Here is a 23,427-nt window from a genome sequence, read left to right on the forward strand (position 1 = left end):
TAAAAGCCTTGTGTGGTATGTGATTTTAACATTGTCCTCATTATGATAGGTCCCTCTGTATTATTTTGCTTTTGCTGTATAACAGATCACAAATTTAGTTGCAAGCTGCTTACTAGCTTACAGTTGCACAGGATTAAGTCCAGCGTGGTGGTGTGGGGCTCTTTGCTCAGGGTATCACAAGGCTGAAATCCAGGTATTGGCTGAGTTCTCATCTGCTGGCTCTGGAGAAAAATGAGCTTTGCTGTTGTCAGAATTCAGTTTCTTGTGGTTATAGGACTGGAGTCCTCATTTTCTTGCTGGCTGTCAGCTAAGAGCTATTCTTAGTTCCTAGACCCTGCCCACATTCCTTGCCACATGGCCCCCTTCATTTTCAAGTGAGCAATCATGCATCGATTCCCTCTTGTGCTTTGAATTTCTGACTTCTTGTCCTTGATCTCTAGACTAAGAGTTAAAAGACTCATGATTAGGTCAGGCCCACCCAGATAATCTCTGTTTTAATTAAAATGAACTGATTTGGAACCTTAATTATATCTATCATAATTCCTTCATAGCAGCACCTGGATTAGTGTTTGACTGACTGGGAGAAGGTTTGGTACACCAGGGACTAGAAATTATGCCTGCAGTACGTTCTCACCTTTTGTCTGTAGCTCTCATTCATTCAGTTCAATATGTACAAATTTAGTGGCTGCTGTTTGTCAGATTCTCTTGTAGGTGTTTGAGGAAAATCAGTGAGGTATAAGCAGGACACAATCATATTTCTACCCTCATAGAGCTTATTTTTTGAGGAGAGAGACAATACACAAAATAAATAATGTATTAAGAGGTGAAAAGTGCTATTGCAATAATCCTGGCAAGAGATTTTGGAAGCTTTTGACTGGGTGGTGGTTGCCCAAGTGAGGAAAACTGACTATGAAAGCACTTTGAAAAATGTAAGATCATATGTATACATTTTTAAGCCTTTTGCTAACACATAAGCAAATACAAAAGATGAATACTGCCTCTCTTTTCTCTTCTGACTGGGTACTATTTTTGACAAGGAAGAAAAGGTAGGGGAGCTTCTTGTTTTTATATTCTGTCATGTTTTATATGCCTTCTGTCTCTATCACATATTGTAAGTAATCTGCCATTGACTCTATGGAAACTAGGGTCAGAGAGAGTTCACCTTTCTAGAATTGTGTTTCTTCATACATAAAAATAAGGTTTTAGGGTTATCATGTACTCTGAAGTGTTTTATTTCTGGATTTCTAAATTTTGTATTTTGTATTATCTGGAAGTCTTTTTCTGAAGGTGGTGGGTAAATGGAAGTATTACTCTATTACTAGTTAACATCAAATCTCTTTTTTTTTTTTTTTTGATAGAAATACTTGTTTTGTATCTATCATAGAATCACGGGACTCCTTTCATTCTACTTTGTGTTGTGTTTAGTTGTTAGTGTGTGTTTTCCTCATTAGATTGTAAGATCCTTGAAAAAGTAGCATTCTGTTTTACTAATTTCTGTATTTCCCTTTCAGTGGTGTCATGGCAAAGCTGGGAATTTTGTGTTTGCTGTGACTAAAAAAAAAAAACAAAACCACAAGTATTATGTAGAAAATCAATGTGGTTAGGAATTAGATTCCAGTCTAATTCAAATGTTTGAGTCTTTGTGCAGTGTCCAACAGGCAGGCACACATATCACATTAGTAAGTAATTATATTTATCTAGGAATGAAGTACAAATATTTTTCTTTTAATTTATGTCTATTTTTTCAAATGGCTACTAAGTTGTCAGTACATAAATCCTTATTAGTTGTTTGGACCTAACTACTTAATAAATGGAACTGTTAATATTTATTTTGGCCTTGGATGCTATATTATCTATTGCTGTGTAATTAACTACTCCAAACTTAGCAGTTAAAAACAGGCATTTATTATTTCACATTGTTACTGAGGGTCAGGGATCTAAGAGTGGCTTAGCTGGGTGGTTCTAGCTCAGGGTCTCTTTGAGGTTGCAGTCAAGGGGTAAGCCAGACTGCAGTTATCTCAAGGCTTGCCTGGGATTGGAGGAGTCACTTTCTTGGTTCTCCAGCTTGTAGATTGCATTATCATGGGATTTCTCAGCCTCCATAATTATGTGAGCCCATTTCCATAATAAATCTCTTACATATCTTTCTATATATCCTATTTCTCTTCTGTTTCTCTGGAGAACCCTAATATACCCAACTGTCTTCAACTTTCATGGTTCCCCAACTTTACTTTCCTACTGCTGCTGTTGCGTCTGCTCTATGAGTGCACTTAGCCCCATACTGAAGGCTTTGGAGCGAGGACCTACTTCACAGCTTTTTGGCTCCCCTTCTTTCTGTGAGCATGCCCTTCCCAACAGAATTTGCCTCTGTGCACTCAGGTATTCTGTACCTTCATATATTTCTTTTTCATATCATATCAAGGTTTTATAGTTTTTTTCTTTTTCAACCAATAGATTGTTTAAAATGTCTAGCTTATATAAGAGACACTTCAAAGAATAATAACACTCATTGCTGCAGGGATTTGGGAAGAAGGGTACCTATACATTGTGAAATCTGAAATTGAAAATCTGAATTATTACAGTATTTTTGAATAATATCTGGCAAGGGCCATTGATAGGGAGAGTACATTTGTCCTACTCAGTCCTTCCCAGGACTCTGCCTCTTAGAATGAAAGGGTAAGTATGTTAGATGTATACAAGTTTTGAATACAGCAATTCTTGAGTAATGTAATTCTGGGGAGAAAAAGAATACTCATCTATAGGGGAATGCTAGAATACATTTTTCATGAGATGTTGTTAACCATTAAATAAAATGAACTGGCTTTACACCAGTTAACTTGGAGGGATTTCCACCATAAAATGAGAAAAGCATGATGCAGAGAAGCATAATAAGATCCTACTCTTGTTTACCTGAATAACGACTCTCTTTCACCAGTATGTATATATGTATGTATGTGTATATGTGGTTATGTATGTATATTTGTATGTGATGCAGTGAGCCCAGATAAAGATATGAAAGGATACACGTCTAAGTGTTAGCATTGGTGAGAAGAAGAGATGAGGGACGAAAAAGAGAAACAAAACAATTACTTACAAAGTTAATGCCCATTAAACAGCATATATAATATTCCATTACGTAAAGAATGTGTCTGTGTGAGTGTGTGCCTAGAGTGTTAAACTGAATTATTACCAAAATGGTGGTGGTGGTTATATCAGGATGGTGGGTTTTTAATTTCTTTTATATTTCATTCTTATACTTCTAAAATCTGTTTTTAAGTTTAAATTAAAGCCATTTTCATTGTGGTAGACCACACATATTTTGAGACCTAATGAGAAAACATAGCTTTTAATTTGGAATCATCTGTGCTGGTAGGAAGTAAATATAGCATGAATGAAAACCCCATAAATACTTTAAGATTGTAATTGCACCCTGTTCCCCCATCAGAACGTTTTATTGGAGTTACTGATACTGCCATGGAAAATCTGTTTTTCAAGGTGACTGGCAAATATACTAGCATTGGATAAAATGTATGTTTAGTAACACATGTCTTGATAATTGCTTTAAGAAAGATTAGATCATAACTCTTCTACTAAAATTATAAGCTCCTTCTGAGGTAATTTAAGTAAAAGTATGATTTTAGGTAATATCCTTTGCTTTCTGGGGCCAGAGAAGTCAGTTAAAATTGTTTAACAAAAAACAAGCATTCTAATTTAAGCAGGTCAGAGAAACTTTAGTGATTATTTAATACAGTTGGGGTGTGTGTGGTGGGTGGGTGTATGCTTTTGTTTTTGTAGTATATTCAGGTTATTCTTTGAATCATAACAAGAATATTATGGGAATAAGTACAAAGTGAGGAAGGAAATATAAGAAAATATATGCATTTCAGTATAATTTCTAGTATACAACTAGGATACCAGTAAATTTATTAAGTGTCTTAATGGTATTTTGTCCAAATTTGTAAAAGGAACATTGTTTATATTGTATAATACATTTTTAATTAATATAATTTACCTGGACATTAAGTGTACAGTATTCATTTTGAAAAATGCACACATAAATATAATTCACACCTCTATCAGGATATAAAATGTTTCTATCCCCTCAGAAGGATCCTTTCTGTCTCTCACCAGTGAATCCCTATCTCTCCCACCCTCCACCCAGAGGCAATCACTGTTTAGACTCTTTTGGCATAGGTTAGTTATTGCCAATTTTAAAATTTAATATAAACTGAGACATAGAGTATATATATGTGCATATATATACTCTTATACATGGCTTTTTATGCTCAGAATGTTTTTCATGTTTATCCATGTTTTTGCTTGCATCAGTATTACATTCTTTTCATTATAGAATACCATTCTGTTCTATGGATGTACCATAATCTTTTTTTTTTTTTTTAAGATTTATTTATTTTTTAGAGAGAGAGAGAGAGAGAGAGAGTGAGAGTGGGGGAGGGGCAGAAGGAGAGAGAATATCCAAGCAGCCTCCTGCTGAACATGGAGCCTAACATGGGGCTTAATCTCACAACCATGAGATCATGACCTAAGCTGAAACCAAGAGTCAGATGCTCAACCGACTGAGCCACCCAGGCAACCTATACCATAATTTGTTTACCCATCCTTCTGTTTATGAACATTTCCATTGTTTCAGTTTTTGGTGATTATAAATAAAGCTTGTGTATGCATTCTTTTTGAAGATTTTACAACTAATAAAGTATTTTTTATTCTTTTGGATATATATCTAGAGGTAGAATTACTGCATTGTAAGGTAGGGATATATTATTTTCTATGAAATTATCAGACTCCCAGTTGCTTCACAGCCTCACCAACATTTGGCATTGACACACATTTTAATTTTAGTGATTATTGTTGGTGTGAAGTGGTTTTAATTTATAATTCTTTGATGACTAATGATTTAAGAACTTTTTTCCATTTGCTTATTGGCTATTCATTTATCTTTTTTTGTGAATTCTTTACTCTTTAAAAAATGGAGCTGTTTACTTTTTTTATTACTGAGTTGTAGGAATTGCTTATGTTTTCTGGATATAAATTCTTAGTTATGTATTACAAATACTTTCTCTAAGTCTGTGGCTTGCTTATTCATTTTTTTAAAGATTTATTTTAGAGAGAGAGAGCGCATGTGCATGAGAGCGCAAGTGAGGGGAGGGGTCGAGGGAGAGAGAATATTCAAGCAGACTTCTGCTGAGCACGGAGCCCAACAACTGGGGCTTGATCTCAGGTACCATGAGATCATGATCTGAGCCAAAACCAAGAGTTGGACGCTTAACTGACTGAGCCACCCAGACGCCCCTTATTAATTTTCTTAATACTAACTTTTGTAACTTTTAAAATAGCTATTAAGTTATAATTGACATACAATAAACTTCACTTTTTAGTGTACAAGTTGAAAAATTTTAATCCATATACCCTCAAAAATACCACCACACTTAAAATATTAGACATATCTACTACCCCAGAAGTTTCTCATATCTCCTTTTAATTTGTCTCACCTACCTCCATCCCCATCTCTAGGCAACCACCAATCTGTGTTCTTTCACTATTGATTGATTTACATTTTCTAGGATTTTATGTAAATGGAGAAATATAGTATGTATTTCTTTTGTCTGATTTCATTCAAAGATATCTTGAAATTCATCTGTATTGTTTGTGTCAATAATTCATCCATTTTTGTTGCCTAGCTGAATTCTCTTGTATCTTACATATCACTTTATTTATCCAATTACCTGTTGATGGACATTAGATTGTTTCTAGTTTTTGGCTATTACAAATAAAGATGCAATGAAAAGTAATGTTACAAGTGTTTGTGGTTCTAATTTGCATTGTAAAAATGATTAGTGATGTTGACCATCTTCTCATATGCCTGTTTTGCCTTCCCTAAATGTTCTTTGGTGAAGTGGCTATTCAAAGGTTTGTCCATTTTAAAATTTGGTTGTTTTCTTATTATTGAATCTTGAGGGTTTTTTTGAAGTTTTGTATATAAGTTCTTTATCAGATATTTGATTTGCAAATATTTTCTCATCTTCTGTATTACTCCCCCCTGGCTCCAACTTTCCTTCTCTCTTAATATTGGGGGGAATCTTTATTAAGTATGATGCTGGCTATGGATATTTTATAGATGTCCTCTATCAGTTGAGAAAGTTGCCCTTTTTGTATAGTTTTCTGAAGGTTTCTAATCCTGAATGGGTATTGATTTTGTTCTTGTTGCTCCACACCTTAAAACTCTTTTGTGTTTCTCTACTCCACCTGGAATAGAGTCCAGATTTCATAATATGGTCAGATGTTACAGCTCTTCTCCAGCAAGATGGGCAGTCTATTCCCCTAACTTATAAATCCTGACTGGCCTTGTGACTTGCTTTGACTACCAGGAAATTCTGTGAAAATGTTGTTGCAGCTTCTGAGCAAGGCCTCAAGAGGTTTTGTAGCTCTGCTCTCTCTTAGAACTCTGAGAGCACAGTGCTCTGAAGAAAGCCCACCTGACCTCCTTGAGCCTCCTCAAGAAGCTCAATCATCCCAGCAAAGTTCAGCTTCCTCACTTCCACCCCAACTAAGTCCACTTCTTCAGCCAGTCTACCAGATGATACAGCAACATGATTGAGTCCAGGAGCTACCACTGGAAGAACTGTCCATTGAACTCACAGAATCTTAAAACCTCATAAATCACTGTTGTTTTCAGACACTGAGGTGATTTATTACACAGCCTAAGACATACATAGATATGGATCTGGACTTCTCTAGTCTTATTTCCATGCCACCTGTTTCTTTGCCAGTCCTTTCGATTAGAGTAAATGATATTCCCAACTACCCTGTTACTTGAGTTAGAAGCTAAATCATCATCCTTGATACCTCCCCTCCCCTTCCTACATCCAACTATCACTAAATTCCATTTGTTCTGTCTCCAAAATATGTCAGAGCTGTCTAATCCTCTTCATCTCCATACCATTCTAGTCCAAATCTTCATCTCATCTCTTGCTTGAATTACTGTAACAACATATAACTGGTCTGTCAGTTCCTCTGATTTATTCTCCACAAAGCACAGTGTGTGTGTATGTGTTTAATGTTAATCAGATCTTGGCTTTCCATTGTGTTTAATAGATTCCATTGTGTTTATAATTCACACTCATTATGATAGCATAGAATGCCCTGGTGATGGCCTACCTCTCAACACATACCATTTGACCTTGCTGGTTCTGTGTAGTAGGGTGAGTAGTGACCCCCCTGAAATGTGACCCCCCTGAAATGGAATCCCAAAATGTGACCTTAAGATCTTAGCAGATGTAATTACGTTAAATATCTCAAGGTGAGATCATCCTGGATTAGTTTAGGCCCTAAATCCAATGAGGAGTATCTTTGTTCAACACAGAAAGATACCAGGAAGAAGGCCATGTGAACATGGAGGCAGATTGGAGTTACACTGCCACGAGCCAAGAACACCAGGAGCTACTAGATACTGGAAGAGGAAAAGAAGGATCCTCTCCTAGAGCTTTCAGAGGGAAATGGTCCTGCCAGCACCTTGATTTCAGGCTTCTGGGCTCCAGAACTGTGAGAGAATAAGTTTCTGTTGTTTTAAACCACCAAGTTTGTGCTAATTTGTTATGGCAGTTTGAGGAAACTAATAATACACTCTGTTTCATCCTTTAAGCACCCTTGAAGCACTTTCATTGCTAAACCCATCTAAAGCTCTAAAGTAAGTCCTGCTACCACTAGCTCCTCTGTCCCATTTTCTTCCTTTATATCACCCTCCCTATTCCTTATAAATTGTAATTATTTATATGATTAAAAAGGATTTTTAAAATCACCTCAGGTTGAAAAAATATCTCAAGACTGAAATTGTGAACAAGTTTTGAACAGTAAAATTTTCCTTTTTCATTGCTTGCTTAATTCTGTGGCTGAATTACAAACCATTGTGATAGTTCTTTGATTTTCTGTGTGTACCGCCCCCTTTTGGAAAAGAGATTGTGATGCATTATGTTTTATTTTAAAATTAATACATTGATACTTACCTATTTAAAATTCAAAGGTTGATATATAGTATCAAGGAGGAAGACCTTCCTCTGCACGGTGTTCCTTCTAGCTGGACCTAGAATCAAATTGCCATGAGACAGATTAACAGGAGAAAATCAAATTTAATAGGTGTACATATGGGGAGTCCAACGCAGACATGAAATTCCAAAGACAGTGAGGCAACACGAAGCTTACATGAGCGAAGGCAAGGGGTAGGTTCTAAGGATTCAAAGGGGAGAAAGTTCATTAGGCAAGAAGGTGAAAGGAGATGTTTGGAAAAACAAGGTTTTGGAGTTCTGCAGTTAAGTTCCTTAGGTGAAGGGGAGCCTCTGTTAATAGCTCTTTTCCTGGTACAGGCTCTTTTTCCCAGCTTAGCAGTTGAGGGGGAGGCAGAGAGCTTTTCTTGCATCTGCTGGGTTTTGATTACTTTTAACTCAAAATAATCTTTATATCAAAGTGGCCCATCTTGGGGCAGCCTGCCCTTCACCCCCTATGATAAGTTCTAAAATAGTTTTTCTAAAATGTTGGGTTTTTTAAAAAATATATTGGTTTTTTTTTTTTTTTTTTTTAAGATTTTATTTATTTACTTGATGGAGAGAGATAGCAAGAGCAGGAACACAAGCAGGGGGAGTGGGAGAGGGAGAAGCAAGCTTCCGGCCAAGCAGGGAGCCCGATGTCGGGCTTGATTTCAGGACCCTAGGATCATGACCTGAGCCTAAGGCAGATGCTTAATGACTGAGCCACCCAAGCACCTCTAAAATGTTGGTGCTTAATGAACTTTATTTTTTTTAGCTTTTATTGCTATATCTACAGCAGTTGTTTCTCCAAATTAAAAATAATGAAAACCTATTGAATTATGGGACAACACTGTTTAGTAGTAGCACTACTCAGCATTTATGCTCGAGTTGGAAAAATGAAAATTATAAAATTTATGAATAAAGTAAAAATGTGATTAAACATTAAAATTTTAAAAATATTTTATTGCAGGGCGCCTGGGTGGCTCAGTCGTTAAGCGTCTGCCTTCGGCTCAGGTCATGATCCCAGGGTCCTGGGATCGAGCCCCGCGTCGGGCTCCCTGCTCCATGGGAAGCCTGCTTCTCCCTCTCCCATTCCCCCTGCTTGTATTCCCTCTGTCGCTGTGTCTCTCTCTGTCAAATAAATAAATAAAATCTTAAAAAAAAAAAAAAAAATTTTATTGCATGAATGTATCAGACTAACTTAACTTGGGTTTTCCAAAACATTTAGTTTTTTCAGTTTTTCTTTTTTTTTTTTTTTAAAGAAGGCTCCACGCCCAACTTGGGGCTTGTAACTCCCGACCCTGAGATAAGAGTCACATGCTTACCAATTGAGCCAGCCAGGTGCCCTGAAAGTTAAAATTTTTCCCTGAGTTGTGTTTCTGTCAGACCATGTGTTTGCTTCAGATTAGAGAGTTTACATTTTACTTGTGTAACTTTTTTTTTTTTTTTTTTAACCAGAGAGAATGCACATGAGCAGGGCAGGGAGAGGCAGAGGGAGAGGGAGAAGGAGAGAGAGAATCTTAAGCAGGCTCCACACTGAGTGTGGAGCCCGCCGCAGGGCTCCATCTCACAACCCCCAAGATCATGACCTGAACCAAAATCAAGAGTTGGACGCTCAACTGACTGAGCCACCCAGGTGGCCCCTTATGTAACTTTTTAATAACAAATTCTATTTGGTTATGAATAAAATTATATATATATGCAAGAAATACTTGGATTTAGGGGTATTATATATAGGGTGGTGCATGGTGTACAACAGATTGTATAAAAACCCATTTTTATTAGTTACAACATTGTACCTAACCAGTTGTCAGGGGAGGCTGACTTCTAAACTGAGACTTCAAAGGTTAACTAGAGAGGGGCGCCTGGGTGGCTCAGTCGTTAAGCATCTGCCTTCGGCTCAGGTCATGGTCCCGGGGTCCTGGGATCGAGCCCCGCATCGGGCTCCCTGCTTGGCGGGAGGCCTGCTTCTCCCTCTCCTACTCCCCCTGCTTGTGTTCCCTCTCTCGCTGTGTCTCTCTCTGTCAAATAAAATCTTTAAAAAAAAAAAAAAAAAGGGTAACTAGAGAAAGGAAGGAGAAGGGAGTATGGGTTAATGAGAAAGACAGAGATGTGAATACTCCCTTGCTTACCTGTGTAGTCTGTTCTCTAACATACAGTTGTATTCCTAAGAAACTTTGAATTCCCAAAAATCATGTTACTATGTAATACCTATTACTTTGATACGGATAAAAAGGATCAATGACTAAAAAATAGCAATCTTAATTTTTCTATGGCAATTTTGATAATAAAGAAAAATTTTTTTAAGATTTTATTTATGTGAGAGAGAGAGAGCATGAGATGGGGGAGGGTCAGAGGGAGAAGCAGACTCCCTGCTGAGCAGGGAGCCCGATGCGGGACTTGATCCTGGGACTTGAGGATCATGACCTGAGCCGAAGGCAGTCGTCCAACCAACCGAGCCACCCAGGCATCTGATAATAAAGAAATTTTAATCACTAATTAAGAATGTAAACAGTATATAAACCTAAACAGTTGTTATGGTGTAGTGGTTAAAGCCTTGGCTCTGGGGTCAGTGAGTCAGTAAAGACGCTTTTAACTTCAAATAACAGAAGGTCCTCTGACAGTGGGTTAAATAAATCGGGTCCCTCCCACCCCCTGCCTCCTCCCCAAGAAAACTAGAGTTAGGCAGCTTCTGGTGAAAGCTGAGTGGCTTATAGTTGGCTGTCTCTGAGATTCTCTTGATTTTTTTCTTCATGGTTACACAGTGGTAGCATTTTGTTTTGGAGAGCAGAACTTATCTCTGCTTACATCTCAGCATTTGTCCTTTGGCTGGAAGGTGGCTAGGAAGAACTGGGTTGAAAATGGTGGTTGGGTCGGCCAACCAACAACATTAGCGGTCAGACTGACTGATATTTAATGTCACGTCTGCCACTGATTAGCATTGTAATGGTGGTCAAGTTAATTAGCCTTTCTAAGCCAAAATTTCTTCATCTGTATGATGAGGATAAAGAGGATAATATTATTAAAATACTACTCCTATTTCTTACTCCTACTAAAATGAGAGAATGAATATAAAAATCCAAGCAATGTACCAGACAAGGGAGTTAGTGCTCACAAAATATTCACTCTGATTTTATCATCATCATCATCATCATCATCATCTTTCATGTCAACATCAGCTTCATTCTTTTATTGAGGTAAAAGTCACATAACATAAAATTGACCATTTTAAAATGTGCATGTCAGTGGCATTTGATACATTCACGGTGTTGTGCAACTATCGGTCTAGTTCCAAAATATTTTTGATCACTCCATAAGGACCTGTGGTACCCATTAAGTAGTCTCTCCTTTTCTCCTTAACACAGCTTCTGGTAATTACTAATCTGCTTTCTACCTCTATGGATGTACCTGTTCTGGATATTTTGTATAAATGGAATCATTCAGTACCTAACCTGTTATGTCTGACTTCTTTCACTTAGCATGTTTTTGAGGTTCGTCCGTGTCATAGCATGTATCAGTACTCCATTCCTTTTTATGGCTGAATAGTATTCCATTTTATAGAATTACTTCATTTTGTTCTTCATTTATTAGTTGATAGACATTTGGGTTGTTTCTACCTTTTGACCATTGTGAGAAGCACTGCTCTGAACATTTGTTTACAAGTGTTTGTTTGAATACCTTTTTTCACTTCTTGTGAGTATATATGTAGGAGTAGAACTTTTGGGTCATGTAGTAATTCTGTGTTTAACTTTTTGAGGAACTGCCAAGCTATGTTCTGTATCATCTGTACCATTTTCATTCCCACTAGCAATGTCTGAGAGAGTTCCAGTTTCTGTACATCCTTGTCAAGACTTGTTATTTTCTGTTTGTTTGTTTTTCATTATAGCCATCCTAGTGTGGATGTGAAGTTATATTTCATTGTTGATTTTTATTTGCATTTCCCTGATGATTAGTGATACATCTTTTCATGTGCCTGTTGACCATTTGTTTATTTTCCTTAGAGAGAGGACTATTGAGGTCCTTTGCCGTTTTTAAATTAGCTTGTCTTTTTTTGTGGTTGAGTTGTAAGAATTTTTTATATTTTCTAGATACTAATCCCTTATTAGGTTTATTATTTGCAAATATTTTCTCCCATTAATTTTCTCTGCATGTTATGAAGTAGGGCCAACCATCAATTTTATTTTTATCCTACTTTTGTAGGATATTGTATTACCCATTATTAGCATGAAGCCACTGCAACAAAATATCTGAATCATTTTTCTGAATAGCTTTTTCTCTGTATACTCAACCAGTAGTAATTTCCTTCTTGATTTTTATAATTGAAATAATCTATATAATGTAAAATGTGTTCCCTAATTAACTGACACCATTTTATCCAGTGTGTAACAGGAAATCTTGAGCTGCATTAGACATATCTGTAGTAGGTCCAGGTTTTTTAATTTATAAAATTGGCAGGGCTGGTTAGTAAATCTCTTAAGTTTGTTTTTAAGTTTAAAATTTCATCACTGATTTTGAACATTGAATTTGCTATCAGAGTGTAGTTGATGAGAATATGTGATTGCTGCTTTTGCAATCTAATCTTGTTTTATTTGGTAACTCATAGTCTGTTTATGTCTTTTATTGAATGGCATACCTTCATTAGAAGTTAACTTACTAGTCCTTTTCTCCCCCTTCATCTACAGTTCAGGATGATGTAGTTTGGGAAAAAGTGGTGGTGGTATGGCAGCCTGTACAGGGCTGTGTCATACTGTTCTTTAGCCTTAAAAACACAGTGTGCCAGTGTAGGATGGGTAGGACGGATCTTATGCATTCTTCAGCTGACTGTCCAAAGTTTTAACTTAAAGTCGTTTAACTATTTGTTCTAAACAAAGGATATAATTTGTTTTTTTCTTTTTTTAGTACTTGATTCTGAAACTTGAAAGGCCTGCTATAGTCCAGAACATCACATTTGGAAAATATGAGAAAACTCATGTCTGCAATTTGAAGAAATTTAAAGTCTTTGGTGGAATGAATGAAGAAAATATGACAGAGCTATTGTCCAGGTGAGTTATGATTATGGGGAAGAAGGAGTTGTCTTCTAAACAAGCTGCAGTCTTAGTTTTATCTCTTTGTGGCTAAATCTGCATGGTTTGATCTTTCTTTCAAGGGAGAAAAGAATATTTCTACTATTGTATTTCTAGTGCCTTATTTTAATATGGTGGCTTGAGTTAGCCTCTTTTTTAACCACCAGCCACAACTTAATATTGTTACTAAAGAAGAAAATAAACCTTGGGTGTTTTTTTCCCCTACTTATTTTTCGATCTTACTTTTGAACTGTAAATGACCACAGAAATATTTTCAGCTTCAATAAAAATCTTTGCTTTAAAATTATGAGATTTGGGGAGTCTGGGTGGCTCAGTCAGTTAAGCGTCCGCCTTCGGCTCAGGGCATGATCCCAGGGTCCTGGGATCGAATTCCGCATTAGGCTCCTTGCCCAGCAGGGAGCTTGCTTCTCCCTCTGCCTGCTGCTCCCCCTGCTTGTGCTGTCTCTCTCTCTCTGACAATTAAATAAATAAAATCTTAAAAAATATATGTACAGACTCTATCTAAAACATTAAGATTGTTTGCCCTAATCCAGAAACAGTATTTTGGGAATTTAGTATAAATTGGAGACTAAAAAGAGAAAGAGTATGTGACTGTATCTACCACAGTGCCTGCCACTTGGAAGGAGCTTAGTAAATTTGAGTTTTAAAGACATAGACCATGAGGAATGAAAGTGTTAATTTGCCCCCTAGATAATGAAAAATCAGACAGCCAGTAGAAGGGACAAATAAAGCCACAGTGTTTTAGAATATATTTGTGATATAATATGTCCCATTAGCACAGTATTTGATATAAGTAAATATTACATCTATACTGCATTTAAGTCATGAAAGTATTTTAGGACATAAGGCAACCTGAAGGTAAGTGATTTTCCCATAAATACTTGTGTTGCAATCCTGTTTGTGTAGAAAGGTGATTAAGGGTTTATTTTTATGTAGGATGAAGTGGGTGCTATTAAACCAATGGAGTAAGAGTGTCTTTGAAAATTTATTGAGCTCTAAAAGGAACATTATTAACATCTTAATCAGAATTTTTAAGGACTTAATTGTTTCACAGACTCTAATATTTGGCTCTAAGTTGTCAGATATGTACGTGAATTATTTTTAATTTTTTTCTTACTGCATACGTATTTTATGTTATATTCAGTTCTACTCTAAGGACACTAGGTTCTATCACACATTTCCATGCACTGTAGCCACATCTTTTAATTAACACTGATCATTTTTCATTAGGCCTCATATAATTAAGAGAACACAGTTATGATACAGTTGATGTGAATATACATGTTTTGACCTATATTCTCATGTTTGACTACTTCTTATTTTTTTTAAAGCTTATTTATTTATTTATTTGTCAGAGAGAGCACAAGCAGGGAGAATGGCAGGCAGAGGGAGAAACAGGCTCCCCACTGAGCAAGGAGCCCGATATGGGACTCGATCCCAGGACCCTGGGATCATGACCTGAGCCGAAGGCAGACACTTAACCAACTGAGCCTCCCAGGCTTCCCTTCGACTACTTCTTTACATTTTCTTTGTCGTGTATTTTGTTTAACCTTAAGATCTGAGTATGATTTATGTTTTAGTGTGTTTACTAAATTATAAAGTCAGATTTGATAACCTATTTTTTTTCACAGTGGCTTAAAGAATGATTATAACAAAGAAACATTCACCTTGAAGCATAAAATTGATGAACAGATGTTCCCTTGTCGATTCATTAAAATAGGTAAGGTTTTTAGCATTCTGAAATAGAAATAAATTCCTTGTACCATCAGTCAACAAACTACAGTCTCTGGGCTGAATCCTTCAGAACTCCTGTTTCTTAAAATAAGATTTTATGGGAACACTGCCACACTGGTTATTCACTGGTTGTAATGTCTGTTTTGCATTTGCTCTACAAAGTAGTTGCAAGAGACAAGATGTTTACTGTTTGGCCCTTTGCAGCAAAAGTTTTCTTTTCCCTGCTTTATAAATCTATAACTAAGTGACAGTTATTTCAGGTAGAACATTTTCTAAATATTTTTTCATTTGAACGTTTTCTTGGAAGGTTTAATGAGATAAGTGACTTAGTTCAGCTTTGATTGTTTTATGGAAGGTTTATCAAGTTACTGTAAAGCTATAATATTCTAAAACTAAATACTGATGAATTCCTTAAGGCAGTATATTATGGTTACTTTCTGTTTTTTTTTTAACCCTCTCCCCATTCTGTTTTATGTCTTTTTTTTTTTTTTTTTTTTTTGTGAAACATTCGTCAAACCTGTTAAACTAATTTTGTGTCCTTTGGTGCAAGTAATGTTTGAAAAATACTACCTAAGGCATGTATTTATTTAGCAAGTGTTTAGCTTAAGACAATATTTGTAATGCCTCCTCAACATCAGTATTTTTAGAGTTATTTTGCTTTTCTTTAGGATTTATTTCTTTTTTTAAGGTAGAAAAGTTGAGGACTTGAATCTTTTAATTTGCAGTCTGCATCTATGTTACATAACTGAAGATACTATGTTAAAATTAAAGTGAATCAGATCCTTCAAAGAATATTAATAAAAGCCAGAATCCCATGTTTTGATTTGGGAGAAAAATTCCTCTTTTGGAACAAGCAGTGTACTTCATAGTCCTTTTTTGCCAACCTATCAAGAGGTGGCCAGTTCACTTCATTGAATCAGATAGTTCTGTTGGGCAAAAAGAATATCTAAGGTCTTAATACAGATTACTATAGAGGAAAAACTACTTTTACAATAGTTGGGCTATCCAGTGTGTTACTTTCTTTTATGACTACAGTTTCTGTTGTTATAATAAATAATTGTAAATAAAACCTGTTTCCTGTTTTTCTATGAGAATTTATGAACAAGCAAATTTTTTGACTTAAGTTTAACTCTTGTTTTTTTTTTTTTTTTTTTGTACTGAGTACTTCTTTCCTCAGTATGCAGACTACCCAGTTCCTATAGACCCTAGCATAGCTTTAATAGTTCTACGTTCACATCTTTCAAATGTACAAGCAGTGAAACGTCTTATGTTTTCCTATAATAAATTTAGGTTATATAAAATTTTAAAGTACTTATTCAACTTCTGTTTTACTTCATCATGCAAAATGAAATTTCTCTTTCTCTTTTTATGTTCAGAATCTTATTTGTGCTTTTTTGCACAGTACCTACAGTCGTTGGTTTACTTTGAAGGAAACTACCTACTGCTACTGCTTCTATAGTTCTCAGTCTTCTAGTATTATTTGTTAGAAGAAATATGAATAAATGTCTGTTTAGGGAAGTTGCATAGTTTTCTTCCCTTAAAAATTTATAAAACAGAGGTCTCTTCTGGACCAGTTAGACATTCAGCTGCCCAAAGATAAGAAATTGGACCTCTTTCCAGCCCTTTCTGTCAGCCTTTAATTACGGGGCATAATGATGTCTTTTACTTAGCCCTGGGTTAGTTTTATGGTATTCAGGCAAAATGTTAATTGGAGCTTTTCAAATAATTGTAGATACTTATTAACTCATTTGATATTTAGGATATTAATAGATAACTTCATATTTCTTTAGAAGATGTTAATAGTGGTCTACTGTGTGCTTGCTTTCTAGTCTTCTCAACATTCTCTTGATAAATTTTCTTCGAAAATAATATAAAGTGAAAATGTGAAACTCAAAGCCTTTATGTTAGGTTAGTATTTTTAGTTTATCACCATGTTTTCTTTAAAAAAAATCATTCTGAAAAAGCACTTGAGTGATATGTGGCGCTCTTGTGGTGGTAATTTAGCAGGTATTTGTTTCGTGCTCAGGATAAATTGTTAGAATGACTTGGATTTCTGTGGATTTTTCCGATTTTTGCAGACTGGGTGGTTGTGAGGGCTTTAGGGAGAAGCTTCAGCTCTGGCTGGATTTGGCCTGCATTCTGGATCCTCAGAAGTATTTAGAAGTCTAGAATGAGTACTAAGTCTGGGAGGGGTGCCCTGATGGTAGCCCTTTATGAAAGCAGGTGGAAAGGTGACATCCTACGTACCGTAAACTCCTCTGAATCCTTAGGTTTTTGGATTCACTCTTCTGTTTCAATAATTTACCGTCTCTTTCCCTCAGTAATATCAAACTTATAATTACTGTATATTTTTAGTATGTTTATTTTCTTTTGGATATTCTTGTGTTACTGATGTTTTTAAAAATCAGCTTGTTCAATTATATGTAAAGAGAAAAATGGATATGGGGCACCTGGCTGGCTCAGTTGGTGGAGCATGTGACTTGATCTTGGGGTTGTGAGTTGAGCCCCACGTTGGATGTAGAGATTACTTAAAAAATAAAATCTTAAAAAAAAAAAATTGGATATATACCACTGAGCCTTTGATTGAGATTACATTAAATTTATAATTAATTTGAGGGGAACTGGCATGTTTACAACATTGAGTTTTCCCATTTAAGAACATAGTATGTCCTTTCATTTATTCAATTCTTAATTAACATTTTATATTTTCTGCAATAGCTCCTGCCTATATTAAAGTTTATTCTGAGATACTGTAAGCTCTCGTGACCTTTTTAAAGGGGACTTTTTCATTAAATTTTCTAGTTAGTTATTACAGGTAGAGGGAAAACTGATTTTCATGTTTACCTTGCATACAATCTTAAGTTTTTCAGTTGACTCTCTTGAATTTTTTATGAAGATAGCTATATCATCTTCAAGTGATACTGTTTTTTCTTAATTTGCTTTTTTTCCCCTCTCTCTCTTACTACATTGGCTAAGATCTCCCATATAGTGTTGAATAATAGAGATAATTGGGCTTCTTTGTCTTGTTCCTGACTTGAGCAGCAATACTTAATGTTTCTCCATTAGGTTTAATTTTTGAGGTCTTTGATATTTAACAAAAAATTTAGGTAAGGTAGTTTTCTTTTGTCTTCTATTTCTTACATATTAAGAGGGGTTTTTTTCTTCTAATGAGTAGAAAATAAATTTTATTAATTTACTCTTAGCACCACTTGAGGTTATCAGACACATTTTTTACTTTGTTAACATGGTGAATTACACTAATAGAGCTTCTATTATTGAACCATCCTTCCATTCCTGGAATGAACTCTATTTGGTTATAGTGAAAACCTGGTAGAATTTTTTTGCAACTTTAAAAAAAAAATTTGAATATATACTTATAGCTGAGATCAGCCTTAAATTCTTTTTCTTCTGAGTTTATTTTCAGGGTTATACCACTTGTTATGTAACTGAACTTTTGCTCTCTTTTTGTGCTCTGATACAGTTTAATTTATATAGTAATTATTTGTTTCTTGTGGGTTTGATAAAATTTGACTGCTAAATCATCTAGTCCTGGTCCTGTTTTTAGAGGGGTAGATAAATAAGCACTTTGAATTTATTTTATAGTGTTTTTTTTTTTTTTAAAGATTTTATTTATTTACTTGACAGAGAGAGACACAGCGAGAAAGAGAACACAAGCAGGGGGAGTGGGAGAGGGAGAAGCAGGCTTCCCGATGAGCAGGGAGCCCGATGTGGGGCTCGATCCCAGGACCTTGGAATTATGACCCGAGCCGAAGGCAGACGCTCAACGACTGAGCCACCCAGGCGCCCCTATTTTATAGTGTTTTTATAAATTACACCCCTTGATGGCATGGATCATATTTTCTTTTTTTTCTTACTGTAACCCCAGCACCTAATAATACAGTGTTAGGCTTATAGAAAATGTTCTGAAAATTTATTGAATGAATTTAAATGGGCATGAATAGTGATTTTACTCTGCTAAAGTTTTATTTGAACTATGTTAATTTTTTTTCTTTTTCTTTCTTTCTTTCTTTTCTCCACAAAGTTCCACTCTTATCCTGGGGACCCAGCTTTAACTTTAGCATCTGGTACGTTGAACTTAGTGGCATTGATGATCCCGATGTAGTACAACCCTGTCTCAACTGGTATAGCAAGGTAGGACTGTATTTTAAAATCCTGATTTTATGTTTCTGATACCTATAAAGGGAGAAATGTGTAAAGCTTTTGTCTTCATTGAGACTAATTTAAAATACTGAGAATAGTAATAACTGTAATGATTAATCAACTAACATTTATTTACATTCTGCCAGCTGCTAAGCAATCTTTTTAACTTATTTAATCATTACCACTCTATGAGATAGGTAGTTATTATCCCTCTTTTACAGATGATGAAATGGAGCACCGAGACTTTGAGGATCTTGCTTGGTCCACACAGTTCACAGTTGTAAAGTGCCCACACCAGCATATAAACTCAGGCAGTCTAGCTCCAGAGTCTGCCATTATATGTATTATTAAAGCTATCTGATCCTGAATTTTGTTTTCAACCAATATTGATAGAAATATTTAAACACAGTTTTTAGTGGGGTAGTGTTGATTCTGTGCTGCTTTGTTTTTTTTTTAAGATTTTATTTATTTATTTGACAGAGAGAGACACAGCGAGAGCAGGAACCAAGCAGGGGGAGTGGGAAAGGGAGAAGCAGGCTTCCCGCCGAGCAGGGAGCCTGATGCGGGGCTTGATCCCAGGACGCCGGGATCATGACCTGAGCCGAAGGCAAATGCTTAATGACTGAGCCACCCAGGCGTCCCTCTGTACTGCTTTTATAATATATTACTCCATTGTGTTTGTTGAGTAAAATAGGAATATTTACTTTTCCTTCAAAGAATTTGAAATAGCTTCTGTAAATATTATGATCTTGTGCTTATAGGAAGTATAAAATTATATTTAACAATTTTGTTCATAGATCATTTTATACAGAGGATGCAGCCTGAAAAATGTGAGTTTAAGTTATTGAGAAATAGGTCTTTTGGGTTTTTTGCATACCATTTATACTTTGTTTTGTTTTTGATGAATATTTATTCGACTCTCATAGCTTTTTTTTTTTTTTTTTGACGGGGGCTCTCTCTTGTCAAGGAGATGATAAAGCTTTAGTCTATTCACTACTTCTTACTACTTTTATTTGCAAGTAGGGGTGAACTGATGTACTCATAGGAGATTGGGAAGCACTATAAATTCTAAGGCTTTTCATATGGAATTTTGGCTCTTTTCTGGTTAGTTTAATTGAGGAACTCTTTGACAATTTATTTGTGGCATTTGATTATATTCAACTTAAAATAGATGCTTTTAGTATTTTCTGTATTTTTCATATATTCTTGGATTTCCTGTAATACTGTAAGATCTTTCAAGGTAGAGACAATATTTTTAAACGTTAAAAATCACCTTTACAGTGTTATACACATAGTTGTATAAACTTAGCATCTTCTAAATTCTATTGGTTCTTTTAAAAAATAATGATTAAATTTCTCTGATATTTGAATGCAATTTTCTCTTTAGCCTATGATGTGTGTGTGTATGTGTATTTTAGTATACTCACACATATCTCTTGATATTGTAGAAAGTTGCAAATTTCACCTGTTACCCCAACATTGTGGAGAGATTATATTTGAGAACATAAAATTGTTCAGTCTTAACTTTTCAAGTTTGCTGCATTTATTTATTTATTTATTTATTTTTAAAGATTTTATTTATTTATTTGACAGAGAGAGACATAGCGAGAGAGGGAACACAAGCAGGGGGAGTGGGTGAGGGAGAAGCAGGCTTCCCACTGAGCAGGGAGCCTGATGCGGGGCTCGATCCCAGGACCCTGAGATCATGACCTGAGCCGAAGGCAGGCGCTTAACGACTGAGCCACCCAGGTGCACCAAGTTTGCTGCATTTATTATGAACCTCTGGAAATTAGATAAAATCTTCACCTCTTTGAGTTTCAATCTTTTTTTTTAAAGTGTTGAAATTCTATTTCATAAATTTTTCCTACTGTGTATATCTATATGCAGCCTGATAGAAAACTTACAATATAGATATGATTCAGACTCCTGAAGTCAACATGATAAAAAGGTATTACTGTTAAATATGATTCCAGATAGTTATGATAAATCTTTATTTAGAAGCCAAGGGTTAAAGTTCGTTTGGATAAAGAATGAATTTTTTGTTATTTGAATAAGGAAAATCTTAGTTAAGTGTAATACTTAAGGAAAAATGTTTTGACATTTTATTAATTAGAAAATCAGCCAATTATAGGACGCCTGGGTGGCTCAGTTGGTTAAGCAACTGCCTTCGGCTCAGGTCATGATCCTGGAGTCCTGGGATCGAGTCCCACGTCGGGCTCCCTGCTCAGCGGGGGTCTCCTTCTCCCTCTGACCCTCTTCCCTCTCGTGCTCTCTGTCTCTCATTCTCTCTCTCTCAAATAAATAAATAAAATCTTTAAAAAAAAAATTAAAAAAAGAAAAAAAAGAAAATCAGCCAATTATAAATTGATTTGTATTTCAGGTCTTATAAATCTTCCTAAAAGGGGGTATTCTTGTCTTTAAAAGAATAATGCTTACAAGTAAATATTTTTGTTTGGTTATCATACATTGCTGCTTTGTCATTAGTTAATTTTGGTAATTTTTATTTAGGAAATTTGTGGAAATTTCATAAATTATTCTTGAAGATACTCCTTGTTTGTTTTTTTAAGTTTTTATCTGAGCTTGTATTTTTGGCATTCACCTTAATAGGGAAGAGTTAGTACATTGAACGTTCTTCTTTTTAGATTCTAGTTAATTGAGATTTTTACTTTATAGCATTTAATAGATGAGGTAGCCCAGGCTTCGAAAAAAGTATAAAATTTAAATAATCTTTTTCTGATCATTTTGAGTCATAAATTCTGTTTGTGGTTTTTGAAATACATAAAACACTTGATAATATTTGCTTTTCATGTAATAACTTGAACCAAGAACAAAAAGCATAATATAACTTATATATATTATTTAATGGTTTCTAAGCTTTCAGTACCAACAATGTAATCTGATGAGTTAACGCCATGGAAGTTATAATCTTTGCAATCTTAAGTGGTCTTTGATAAACAGTTTTTTTGCTTTTTTAAAAGTTCAGGCTCTAGAATTAGGTTTGGTTTCATCTTTTTATATCTTTCATCTTTATGAAATATATACCTATGGGTATATATATGTATATTTGTATATCTTCATCTCTTTTGTGTCTTTCTGCTATATGGTTTTGTGACTTCTGGTAAGTTATTACAATTGACTAAGCTTCAGCTTTGCCTTTCAAAGTAGAAATAATGATACTAATGAGTAGTACAGTGCTTAGCACATAGTAAACGCTCACTTTAGGTTAGTTGTCACTTATTGCCTACAGTAATAACTAAGCAAATCTCTTCTTTTCATACTTTCTCTTGTGTTCCAGTAGTACCGTGAACAGGAAGCTATTCGTCTTTGCCTAAAACACTTCAGACAACACAACTATACAGAGGCCTTTGAATCGCTACAAAAAAAAACCAAGATTGCCCTGGAACATCCCATGTTAACAGATCTACATGATAAACTGGTGTTGAAGGGTGATTTTGATGCTTGTGAAGAATTGATTGAAAAAGCTGTAAATGGTATGTTATAAACATGTAAACTTTGTTTATTAGGGTGATTTCAAGTATATACAAGAAATAGTTTTTTGAAAAGAATATAATCTTATGCCAATTATTAGTTTACTTTTTTTCCCTCTTTTTACTCTGTAAAGATTGTTAGCTTGTTGAATTATGTGCTGCTTTTATATAAGGTAGGTCCATAATGATACTTGAAAAACAACAAAGAAACATATTTGAACTCACATATCTAAATCTAAATTGCCATCTTGGGAAACCATGGAAGCATGCAGTTGCATTTATGAATGCTAACATTGACTAGCACTAAACAGTGTTACAAAAAGGCTTTAAATGTTACCTTCTGTTTTGGAGGCCTATTGCTTTATGTATTTTTGTTGATAGAAAATTGTCATTTTTTTAATGGCATAATTTGGCATAATGGATAGTTGGGTATGTTAAAAAATGTTATTAGTAGAAAGTTATAATGAATAATGAATGAGGAGATTTGTACTGGAAACATCTTTGTGATATGGATGCTACGTAATTGTTGATTTTTCTTGGATGGTTTTTAATCTGGTTTTGAAAGAAATGTGAATATTAGAACATGATATAATCTCCAAAGATAATTGTTTTGGAGGATGGCATCTATTTGAATATTTAGGGTATGTTTTATTATTTTTATTTTTATTTATTTATTTTTAAAGATTTTATTTATTTGACAGAGAGAGACACAGTGAGAGAGGGAACACAAGCGGGGGGAGTGGGAGAGGGAGAAGCAGGCTTCCCGCGGAGCAGGGACCCCGATGTGGGGCTTGATCCCAGGACCCTGGGATCATGACCTGAGCCGAAGGCAGACGCTTAATGACTGAGCCACCCAGGCGCCCCTGTTTTGTTATTTTTTAAAAGGATCTTTGTTGTTATTTTACGGAATGGTATTCTTTT

At 35.3% G+C, this 23,427-nt stretch overlaps 1 protein-coding gene across 7 annotated transcripts in view; it reads left to right on the forward strand.

The window, feature by feature from the left end:
* MKLN1 (muskelin 1) overlaps positions 1-23,427 on the forward strand; it is a 312,186-nt gene that overhangs the window by 199,174 nt on the left and 89,585 nt on the right. For 4 of the 7 annotated variants that reach the window (XM_036078087.2, XM_078059572.1, XM_078059571.1 and 1 more), the window contains 4 exons: positions 12,939-13,081; positions 14,755-14,843; positions 18,900-19,009; positions 22,317-22,509. In XM_036078087.2, the coding sequence (XP_035933980.1) occupies positions 12,939-13,081; positions 14,755-14,843; positions 18,900-19,009; positions 22,317-22,509 (535 nt within the window). Of the gene's footprint in view, positions 1-7,381; positions 7,561-7,686; positions 7,706-12,938; positions 13,082-14,754; positions 14,844-18,899; positions 19,010-22,313; positions 22,510-23,427 lie in introns of those variants that run through there. The other 3 variants (XM_078059570.1, XM_078059573.1, XM_036078112.2) reach the window with 3 other exon arrangements.

This window comes from Halichoerus grypus, chromosome 12 (genome assembly GCF_964656455.1).
Source record: "Halichoerus grypus chromosome 12, mHalGry1.hap1.1, whole genome shotgun sequence".
Classification (NCBI taxonomy): domain Eukaryota; kingdom Metazoa; phylum Chordata; class Mammalia; order Carnivora; family Phocidae; genus Halichoerus; species Halichoerus grypus.